This window comes from Elaeis guineensis, chromosome 7 (genome assembly GCF_000442705.2).
Source record: "Elaeis guineensis isolate ETL-2024a chromosome 7, EG11, whole genome shotgun sequence".
Lineage (NCBI taxonomy): Eukaryota > Viridiplantae > Streptophyta > Magnoliopsida > Arecales > Arecaceae > Elaeis > Elaeis guineensis.
The window spans coordinates 31463908-31476013 of NC_025999.2; the positions used below are offsets into that span (position 1 = coordinate 31463908).

Here is a 12106-nt window from a genome sequence, read left to right on the forward strand (position 1 = left end):
TGCGTTGCAGCAATCAAGAGAGGTGCACGTTGAAAAACAGCCACACCCTCACGATGAGACATTAGGCGGCAGTGTTGGGTTTACGGTTTTGTTTTTATTTCTTTTTTTTTTTTTTTCTTTTCCAAAGGCCTTCTTCCACAAGTCTGTCTGCTAAAAGCAACGAGGCTTCACTTGGGGATACCTTGTTAAAGCTGTTATAGGATTGCAAGCACATCTATCTATGAGAATGTTTGGGATGTTAAAAACTATAATCTCTTAAGTACATATATTTATAACAGTTGTGTTTATAGGATAAAAATCAATTTAACAATTTTAATTGCATTTTCCCAAGTTTTCGCTTTAGACCAAAAGAGCTGCATTTTAGAGTCTTGCATTCAAACTTGGATGGTATGGTATATTAGACAATCACGGTCCAAGGATCCAAGGAAATGGACATCCTATCTTTGACCAGCAATAGCAATTTATAGAAAAAAATATATTGAAATGTGGAGGAATAATTCCACCGCACTCCATTCAAACATGGAGAAACTGCTATCACTTAGAAAGTCGATAAAAATAGATTGAGAAAGGTTGATACATACAAAATTATTTGGGAATCGGTTTAACTGAAGGTCCACCAGAGACACGGCATCATTGTTATTTTAAGTATAGACTATCTCAACCACAATCAAGATGACAATCTATCTGAAAAGAAAATGCAATTGCCGATCATACTGACTGCCCAATCTCCTGCTCAACTGTGGGATTAGATCTTACATGCAAATGTAAGACCCTCCTTTGTCAGTTGTTCAAGATCTCCTGCTGGTGGCTGAACCTTTGCTACCTTGGCTATGGCCTTGTTTTCCTCTGCAGATCCGCCTTCCAGAAAGGCTCCAACCACTTTCCCATCTTTGATCCAGTAAGAACCGAACTTCGGCTTAGCTGATGCAGGATTATTGTCACCAAAGAGAACGGTATCTCCAACATTGTCTCCATAGAATTGCCAAGACAAATCGAAGGCACGAGAATAGAAATATGGAAGGTAGTCATATTCCTCAATGTCTTTTCCTTCTTCACTTGCCTTGATTGCCTGACAGCGTAGCAAAATCATAAACTTAGCAAACCACCGAATTTACATGCATTGCAGCCATTACAACTAATTGAAACTCAGTTACCTTAACAGCTTGTTCTGCTGATTTTCTGGCATGATCAACATGCTCCACTCTCCTCATTTCATAGTACAGTTTCAAGGGGAAGGTTGCTACATCTCCCACAGCATATACCCCAGGAACACTTGTTCTAAAGAATCCATCAGTCTGCAACCAAAAAGGATAGATAAAGCTTTTTTTCACATCAAGACTAAAAACAATCACAACCAGTGGCTAGATAGATTATAGGCCAACGCTTTCCATATATTGATATTTTTCATGTTTCTAATATATTTGCTAGCTTCTTTCTGCCATTTTCATGTAAACATTTCTCAATGGATCACAAACTTCATGACAACAAGAAGGAAAGACAGAAAGGGAAAGAAAAAGAAAGAAGCTTGTAAGGTAGACTCCAAAGGAGAGAATTTTGACCTTGATTCCACCTTTCTCCTCAACAACTTGGCCCTTAAAAAGTGCTGCGAGAGGCCTTCCACCAACACCAACAACCACAATATCAGCATCAAGCACTCTCCCATCCTTCAACTTCACTGCTGTTACCTGATCAATATAAACTATGCATTCACATAATGATACAGAAGGCACATATATGCCCAACAAAACAACGTACAAGTCGAGGTTTGATATGGTCAGGTAACTTACATCGCCATTCGCATTAGAGTCAAATCCAACAGCTACTGTGCCCTTAATAATTTTGATTCCCTTAATTGCATAATAACCCTCATAGAAAGCAGCAATACCTGATGTGAAAAGGCGAGGCACTGCAAAAACAAGGAGTGATGAGGATGTTCAAGTGTGCAAAGGATCCCACAGTTAGAACATGACATGGCTTTAACTAAACAACTTTCTTTTTTTTTTTTTTCATTTTATAATGATGCAATCTTAGATCTTCAACTGATCAAATAACTTTGATCATTAGGGAGTGCTCTGTTTGCAATCACAAATATTTGTCATTTTACTCATAATTATGTACAGCTTAATTAACTGATTTTGGTGAATGGAAGAACAGGTGAGTAGATTCTATATTTATGATAAAATTTCATATGGTGGAAGCAAAATGAAACTTACTGCACCATGGTTCAGGGTACACCATTGTGACATCCAAATTGTTAATCCTCAATGCAGCACCAAGTTCAAGACCAATGTATCCTCCTCCCACGATCACAGCCTTTCCATTCTTCTTTGCTTGTATTGCCGCCACCAGCTTATCAGCATCATCAATCTCCCTCAGATAAAATATATTATTGGCATCTGCTCCTTGAACACCAAAGTCAGAGAGCCTTATAACCTGCATAAGGAAAAAATCTACCTCAGCAATGAAGGGATGCCATGCTTTAGTGCTTTGGTTATAGAAAATTTTAAAGAGTCAAGAACCTTAGGTCATGAGACAAACAGCATTAGAAGCATGACAGATAATATATAATCTCATTCCATGATTGAGAATTGACACAATATAAAGATTTCAATTTTAATTTTACACTTTATTTCTACTAACTTACAGTGGAACCAGTAGCAATGATCAAAATATCATAAGTGAATGCTGCACCAGAAGCGCTTGTCAGAGTCTTTGAAGCAACATCTGCTTTCACAATTTCCGTGCTGAGTATCAGCTCTATGCCTGCAATGACAAATATATAACAGTAAAAAAAATCTGAGAATTAAAATAAGATTTATTTTTCCATCTAAAGCAAGTTGCAATTTTAGGAACCAATAAAACTAGCAAGCTAATTTAAGCATGTAGAAGCATATAAGCACAATTGACATGTTAGTTGAAAAGGCAATAAAGCTATAATAAGCACAAATAAGACCACGTTGTTTTGGGACAGGTACTGTACAAAGAACTACACAGCACAACTGATCTAACTAGCAGACACGAGCATTGACATGTTCATCTGACTTCGTAAAGAAAACAACATTCGGATATGATTATCTATTCATCTGATCATGCACTTCAAGAAAACCATATCATTTACTTCTATATAGTTGTCTCTTTATCGGGAAATGCTTAAATGTGTAGCATTCTTATCTTTATATTGACAACAAGATTATTAATATATAAGTAGCTAAACACAAGCAAGAATATTATATGCACTCGCACTTCAGCTACCATGTCTGCTCTTGAATGTCCATATGTTACACTCATCTTAAACTAAAGCTAGCAAACAATATAGCAAAAAAAAATGAGGAAACAAGGTTCACCTTTTTCTGTATACCATTCAGGAAGTAGTCTTTCTCCCCCGCTTCCAACACATACATGAAAGCCTGGGAGCCTTGCAGTACCTGCAAATTAGAAACAATATAAATGTAAATACAGAAACTAAAAAGCATTCACTGAAACATGGTTACTATTAAAAGAGTCATTAGTTGTTTTAATAGCCAAAACCTCTTTTTAAATCAAAGACAATGTTACTGATATGGACCACCTAACAAGTAATTGCTCGGAGACTTATAGTTATGCATGCAGTTACAACGCCTGGATGAAATTATTTTAACACATTTCTACATGTGATACTAACAGGAAGGCATTAAATAGGGTTGTATCAACAATTATAATGATTACCACTATAACAACTAGGACCTCATCCAAAAAGATTAATCCGAAGGTATTATTTAGATTCCTTCACCCTGTATAAATACTCAAGATCTTTCCAATAAATAACCAATATGAGACTAAATACATGTCCGCACGGATCTTCACATACTCCCCCCATTTAAACTCTGATGTCCTCACCAGACTAAGGATCCAAATCTATACATCCATTTATAAATACCACAATCAGTCCACGATCAGTCCAATGAACCCGTGTTGCAGTATCCCCTAGTCCATATACGTTATGAGCTGGATCAGCTCTGATATCATCTGTAACAATTTAGGACCCCACCTAAAGAGGCTAGCAGAAGATATTATTTGAATTTCTTAGCTTTATATAAGTATCCAAGATCTTCCTAACGAATAATTAATGTGGGACTAAATACACGCCCGCACGAATCCTCGCAGCCATATTTAAACTCCATCACAAATACAAATCAACCAAATAATGGGAAAGAAAAATCTAATATTTAATTGCAAATGTGCTTCAACATGGAACATATTTGACAGTAAACTCGAAAATATACAAAGCTAAATAAACTGATAAAATGGCATCAATCTTCAATAAGGTTGAAGTATGGTTTTTAAGTGGGAAAATACTAAAAACATTATTGGTGCAATTCACAAGTTAACAGCTGGAATTCACAGATAAAGAGTCTTATATATGAAAGCAAAATGAATGGACAATAATGCATGCACAGAAGGATATCATAAACCATTTTGAGAATATGCTGCATGACCTACCTTGAGGAAAAAGGTAAGCCTTGCTAAGTGCTGGACGCTCATAAGGAGCCACCTGAAATATAATCTTATTAAGAAACACATACCTTATGAATATGCAGAACAAAAATTAAGGTGTCCAAACAGAGAAACTATATAAAACATTGGCAATGATTCATGTAAAATCCACTTTAGAGCATAAAAGGATAAAACTTTAAGTTCTGCCTTAAATAAAAGTTCACTTCGTGTGCTAAAATATTCATACTGCATGCCCTTTTGCTTCATTAGCAGCAAAGTTCTATGGAGTTCTACATCTAATCAGGATGGACTGCAGAGAAGCATGTTATATCATCCCTATGAAATGAAAGTGAAATGATCCACTTTTATGGTAAGAGTCTGTTTGACTTTCTAAAGCTCAAGACAAGAAATATTCAAAGAACCAATGAAATTCTCAGACACCTGATATCAAAGTTCATGATAGTATCACCACATCTCATTGTTCTGAATTGCAAAACAATATACAGGGTCTGTTATTGTATATTACTAGGAACTTTCCAATTATAGAATTATACATCTCCACCAGTTCAAGTACTTGGCCTGGTTTGTTGGCAATAATGGCTGCGTGGTCGCCAAAATACATGACATAATAACAAAAAGTTATCTAGCTCCAAAGAAATTTCCTTATACAGGTTTTTATTATGTGAAATTAACATCAGTGTTTTCTGTGTTTGCAGCCAGCATATCAGTAAGCCATGCGGTAACTTCAAAATTTCGATCAAGCCTGTTCAGGTTTTGAGCAGTGAGATTAACTCTCCAGAAGCAAAAATGAGAAAAGAAGTAAATGGCAAACTGAAAGGAATTCAAGTATGCAAAGTGATGATGAACAAAAGCTCTTAGTACCGATGTTTTGTACCCGGTTTCATCTGAAGTAGAATGCTACTCCTTTCCAGAAACTATGAATTTAAATGAGAAGTTTCTCTACGTTACAAGCAACTTTGCACTTTGATCACAAATAAGAGCAAATAAAGGCTCCTTCCATTGATTAAGGTATTTTACAAGGTCACATTCACATCAGAATTGAAAATCAAAAGGATTTGAGCAGTCAACTATAATTACTTTCCCCACTGCTGAGATACAAGACAACAGGAACCACCTCAGATATAGGTAGCATAAGTACCATCTAGTGTAGTTTGCACGCCACACACTCCACCACTAACCTAACAATGCATTTAGACGTGCAAAGCAGGAACTTTTGTAAATGCAAAGTTATTTTTATCAACCTTAGAGCTTTCTAACAGCATCTGGGATTTAAGGAACTGGATGCCACCAACAAGAATGTGCAATATTTTACGGCCATTAACAAGAATTGTCAAGCACACAATTCTAAATTTCCTCAGAATTGTGTATTTGTAAGAGAGGCATCTGCAACACAACTGATTTTATGGTTTAGTCGCCATTATTCATTTGAACAGGCCTTCAAAGAAGGAAAGGTAAAAGCAAAAAAAAAAATGACAACAGAAAATATGATGAAGATATCTGAAAATACAGTATGAAATTTTTCTATTGTACCAACACAAGCACAAACTTTTCATAGCCTAACATATGATACAAGAAACCATTTAAACAGCCAAAGAGCTATTGACTCCACCTTGTATAGATCCAAGTAAACATGACTAAAACCATAAAAAGAATAATCACAAGGAACTTACAGATTCAGATTTGTACAATAAGTGTGACACGAACAAATCGACCATCACTTGCCGTGATCTAGAAACAACTGAGACGTCTAATAATCAAAAAAACCAAAACAAAAACAAAAATAAAACCATACCGCCTCCTTTGATATGACTGCCAGCTCTCCTGGCTTGACTCCTTGCTTTGCAAACTCCCTAGCCGCATAACCCTGCACATACAAAACCCAGAAAACATGATTTTTGTCATATAAAAAAAATAAGATAGCGAAGAATCGAATGCTGCAAATTGTAATCCCATCCACCCCGGTGTAGTTGAGTAATTAATCACCCAGATCTCAAGATAATTGAAGAAAAATTCAAACCCACAACAGTCTCAAATTCTCAAAAGCATCCTAAACTGGCGAAAGTAAGAGCCCCTAATATCGGAGAAGACCATCAATCATCAAGCAACTTTCAAATCCACCCATCACTAATAATCAAAAATCGATACACATGTGAGAGACTGAAACGCCTATCGCATCACCAATAATCACCCAAAAACAAGACGAAAAGAAAGAAAAACTATTAGAAGCATCGGATCAAGAGATCGGAGGAAAGGAAATCGAGGAAGAGGATATCCAAACCCACCGCTGCGACACCACCGCCAAGAATTAAGTACTTGAAGTGCTTCGCCGCCATGGATCGATCGATTTGGTAGATGAGAGGCCCAAGAAGATCTCTATCCAGATGTATAGATGGATGGAATGGAAGGAGGAGCGAGGGAGGCGGTGGGTGGGAAGCCAGGTGGGATTATTTATGGGAGAGGGTGAAAAGGGCGTTCGCCATTGGCTGGAGGATGGTCGGGGGCGCGCACACGGAAGTCGTAAACCTTCGAGCTCCACGCGGCGCATGCTGGGCCGTCATTCTCCGATGATGACTCGCTGGCCACGATAGCCTTCCAAAAAATGACCTGGACCAGATCACGGCGACCCTCTAGTTACCATATTTTTCGTTCCTACTCTGGAAATGCCAACCGTAGGACTGCCAAAATATAACCTGTTGGGATTATTCCTTTCACACACACACGCACGAATCAAAAAAAAAAAAAAAAAAAGGGTTTTTCCTTGCCTTTTAGGCTGGCTGGTTGGCTGTCAGTTGGATAACCATAAAATAATTGACATGTGCCCGCACGTAAATTAGATAAGTTAGATATTATTTGGATATAAATTAAATTTTTAATAAAAATTAATATTAATTATATAATTATAAAAATATGAATAAATTTTATTATATAAATCGCACACAACACATAAGTAATTAAGGATCCAAAATATGGTAGATCAACCTAGTTAAGAATCCAAATCACTCATTCTACCAAAGAAGCATTTGGTTGGGAGCAGTGGGGGTTTGAAATCGAAATGAGAATGAATACTCTCATTTCAATCGTTTGATTGGAAAGAGTCTCATTCCGATTCTGATTCCGAAATATAATGAAAATAGCTCCATCTGTATACAACTCAATCCCTATTCTCTTTTATGAATTTAATTTTTTAATTCAATTTTGATTTCGATCATGAACTAAATGCTTCGAAGAATTTGATCATTCTAATTTTGATTTCAAATCATTCTGATTTTTATTTTTATTTTGATTTTGATTACGAACCAAACATCGTCTAAATTTATTTTTACGTCACATTTGAACTCATGACATGAGGATAGACGTCTACTTGCCATATACAATAACAGGACAAAGCAATGACGGGGAAGTTTTGAAACAAGCATCCATAATTGACAAGCATTGCAAACTAATAACCAAAGAATGGAGCTTTAGCATCTTTAGATCCCTCTGAATATGTTGAGTAGCCTAGATAAATATGTTAGAAGGCATCCAATAAATCAAATGGAATTCCAAGATAGGCTGGATAGCCTATTGAAGGCATCATCGAGTAAAGAATAACCATGTTGAGCTTGAGACTCGTTGGATGCGATGACCTGTGGGGATTTTCCCATTGGCTTGGCAAAAGGATTGTGAAATGATATAAAGCAAAGTGGTTCTCCAAATATGAAAAGTCGGAGTAATTGGTTCTAGCTATTGGAACCATTAAAGAAAAGTGTATGTGGACAAATGTTAGCACTTGAAGTGGATGTTATATACTTATTTAGGATACATGATATAAATATTAAAATGTAACTCTAAAAGAAGATAATTGACAATCAAACACCTACCATTTTGTTCATCTTTACTTATCATTGCATTTTTTTTATTTATTTGCTTTATTACCTTGCTTTATTTTAGATAGCCTTAGCCAGTAAATACGTAATTTAAACTTGTAGAACCTGATTACCTTCTTCTCTTTCAAAAGGGCAGTAACGTGACGGTGAAAGCCCTTAACACTTAAAGTACTGAGACCTGTACCGCCAACCCTTCTGATTTTGGTGGCATATTCATGCATTTGCATTATCTAACCAGAGGTTGCCATGCCCTTCTTCCCAATGCAAGGACCATCGATAGTTTTTATTAAAAAATAAATAAAAAATTACACAAAATTATAATATAATATAAAATATTTATTTTCGAGTCAAATAATTATAACTCTTTAATTATAATATAAACGAAAATAATCTTAAATTATCTTAGAAAGCCTTAAGAAAAAGTATATATAAACATACGGTTACATAGATATTATTAGTCTTTTTAGGTATTTAAAATGATAAAGCTTTGGAAATAACATAAAATATAAAATAAAGTATATCCATCTTACCATCTTATCAAAGAGAAAAGGTTTTTTTTGCCGGTGGACCTTTTATTTCTCTTGGGAACTAAATCAAGAGTCAATAAAATCCTTTGGGGCCCAACCTGGGGGCAGGGAGGGGAAAGATGCCACGCGCGCGTTTCCAGAAAATACCAATTGCGGCTCAAAATAGGTCGAGAGGAAGCATATGTATTGATGTTATTATTTTGTCTGCGTTTCTTATGTCAGCCACGACATGGGATCTTGGTCAAAAGTCTTCATGAAAGAATTGTCTTTATCTTTTGAAGATAGCTAACTCATCCTAATGTCTCCGCTCCTTGATAAGATTTGGTAACGAGTCGGAAAGAAAAATATTTGGGACACGAAGCGGAATAGTATTTTGATTCCTTTTACGAGATGCCCTTTCAAATAAAGAAATAATATTATTTAATCATTGTATTTATCTTATACATAATAATTATATTATAATAATCGATTAATAATTTATTTAATTATTAAAATATTAATATTTAAAAATTAATTTGTATAATTAGTTAATAAGAAGTAGTTAATAAGTGCAAGAAATATAGAACTAAATAAACTAAGTATACCTATTCATCCTTCTGACCATTTGTTAGGATTTTTTTTGTTTTTGATTTACCTCAGAACCAACGTCAATCGATGTGATATAATCGACTATTATGGATCTTTACCTCAGTCTCGATCAATTACATCCTCGACACCAACCAAAGACACTGGAAGATCAGGTTTAGTTAAGCACGATATGTGTCCATAGCCGACCTAAGGGTGCCAAGTGCACGCCCTGAAACTAGCATGGGTCCACATGGGATAATGCACAGTAGTTTGCTTCTCAGCTCTTATCGAGATAATCACCTTGGCCCTCAATGAGGTACTTCAGGATGGCCCCCTACCAACCTACAGCTGAAAGTCTTCTCTATTGATAGAATTCACCTTTCTTGCAACTTAGAAAAGTCCAAATAAAGAAGAATATCTCTGTGATCGGATCATATCCCGAACAAAAATAATCCTCCACTAGCGTAATCTACACGCAATACCTGAGATCCAACCAAACTTTTAGGCGTTCACGACTCTAACTTCCTCTCTATAAATAGAGGGATATGGGGACCCCCAAGATAAGCTTTCAAGTCCACTTTTTTCCTCTCATTGTTCTCCATCTCAATCTCCTAACTTGAGCATCAGAGGGTTCTCACCAAAAAAAAACTTCCAATATGACTTTTTTGCAAGATTTCAAGCCAAAGCTCGAGCATCACCTTCGTGCAACTTTGTCACCTCGACCGTCTGACCTCACGCGCAGGAGTTAAGAGCAACACCAACCAATCAGGGTATGTCATGAATTAGCTACGAAATCCTTACCTCGACCAATTAGTTTCTATCATATGGCTATTTTGAAAAGCACAGAGAGATGTCCAAATCTCCCACCATTTGATAACAACTGACCTATAACTGCAGAATGACCTCCATAATCGTAAGATACATATCTTACAATATCTTCTAGGTGTACAAATAGATGTATCTTACAATATATTCTGGGTGTACAAATAGATGTATCTTACAATATATTCTGGGTGTACAAATAGTTATCTGCAATGGCCATCCTCACACATCATAACATTCGGATCATAATAAGCTTCAAACTTTGCCTATATAAAGTTATAAACCACTTCTCGGGGGCAGGGGGGAGGGTTTTGATCCTCCAAATAAGTCTAAGTCCTCCAAATAAGTCTAAATCGAAACTTTTAGTTTAAGTGTCAATGGAGATCCAAGGCAGATCTCTGGTGATTTTATATTGAGTGAAGTCCCTTTGTGATGGAACTCTCAAAGTCCTCCCTCTCTCTCTCTCCCTCACTTGAGCTTTCTTTCTTTCTCTCTCTATCTGATTGTCACTTAGAATCTCCATTATTTTTCTGAGGTAATCTGACTTAAACATTGGAGAGTTCTTCGTCCAAAACCTCCAACAAGCAAACTTCCTCTATTTTTGATGCAGTTAGGATCGATCATAATGTTGGAGTAAAGATTTGACCACCATCAATTACCTCAAGATTGTTGGCCAGCTTTCTGGATCCCTTGACCATCTCATCCAACTCCTAGCGTACTAACCAACTCATCGCCTAAATCAAACCGATCTTTAGCAACAACAAATTGACAGAAAAAGTACCTTGATCCTATCATTGAAGGTTCTATCCAACTGTGATGCACAAGCAACATCATTCACCACTTGTCCTGATATGCCTGTAGAGTCTGATGGCTCTGCACAAAGCCCTTAAAGGGCTTTACCTCCTTTACGTAGGCAGTATCGGTAATCACTGCCAATTAGTTTCAGTTGTTCCAGGTCTAAGTCAATTAACGACGTGGAATTATCAGTAGGGTCAAATCTTTGTGCAACACTGACATCTTAGCTGGCTTGTACCCCTACAAGATAATCCCCATTCCAAATCCCCACTTGTATATAGGGCTAGAAGTAGGCTCGGACTAGCCCGAGGCCCATCGGGCTGGGTCTGCTTTAGGTTGGGCTTCAAGCTCGGCCCGAAATCATTAAAACGGAGCTTGGGCCTAGAAACAAGGTCCGTTTTCATTTCGAGCCAAGCTCGGACAGACCTTTGGCCTAGCCCGAGCCCAAGCTAGGTTAAAGCTCGAGCCTCTTTTTCTTCTCGATTTTTCGATAACTCTAACGAATCTGACGGTAAGGACTCCACCTCCCTCTCCCTCTTGCTCTGCGACGTCGCATCGCTATTCATAATGGAAAGGAAAATTTATCCTTGGCTGGTGATGATAGGTCCAATGGCACCATTTCCTCTAATGATGGCCAATTATCTCCTCCTCCTACAGATACTTTCGAGTTCTTCTCCAGTGACTTCTTCGCTGCTGAGGAGATGTATTCCGCCGACGACGTCTTCCACCAGGGGCAGCTTCTCTCTTATAAGCCCCCTCCTCCGCAGCTGTCTCCGACGAAAATGAGCGACGCCCCTAACCCCAAGATCGCTCATTTCAATCATCGGTGGTCGAAGTCGCCCGACGGGATCAACCAACCCCACGACAGCACGAGGCTTTAAAACTGACAAAGGATCCCTATGAGGGTTCCATCAACGATCATGTTTGGCCCTGTAAAGGTCCCGCCGACAATGGAGATGAAGAACATTCAGAACCGACAAAGACGGCGGAGATCAGCATTGCGAGCAGAGGGTTGGCCCAATTGGGCTCGAACTT

General features: G+C 37.5%; 1 protein-coding gene across 1 annotated transcript; it reads right to left on the reverse strand.

Moving 5' to 3' along the window:
- Positions 1 to 538: 538 nt before the first annotated feature.
- On the reverse strand, positions 539 to 7009 carry LOC105061389 (monodehydroascorbate reductase 3, cytosolic). The gene is made up of 10 exons (XM_010945414.4): positions 6777 to 7009; positions 6287 to 6358; positions 4480 to 4531; positions 3345 to 3425; positions 2645 to 2763; positions 2214 to 2433; positions 1788 to 1906; positions 1560 to 1685; positions 1155 to 1295; positions 539 to 1069 (listed from the first exon to the last, which is right to left on the reverse strand). The coding sequence occupies exons 1-10, from the start codon at positions 6825 to 6827 to the stop codon at positions 746 to 748; spliced, it is 1305 nt and encodes a 434-aa protein (XP_010943716.2). The 5' UTR covers positions 6828 to 7009; the 3' UTR covers positions 539 to 745.
- Between the last annotated feature and the right edge of the window lie 5097 nt (positions 7010 to 12106).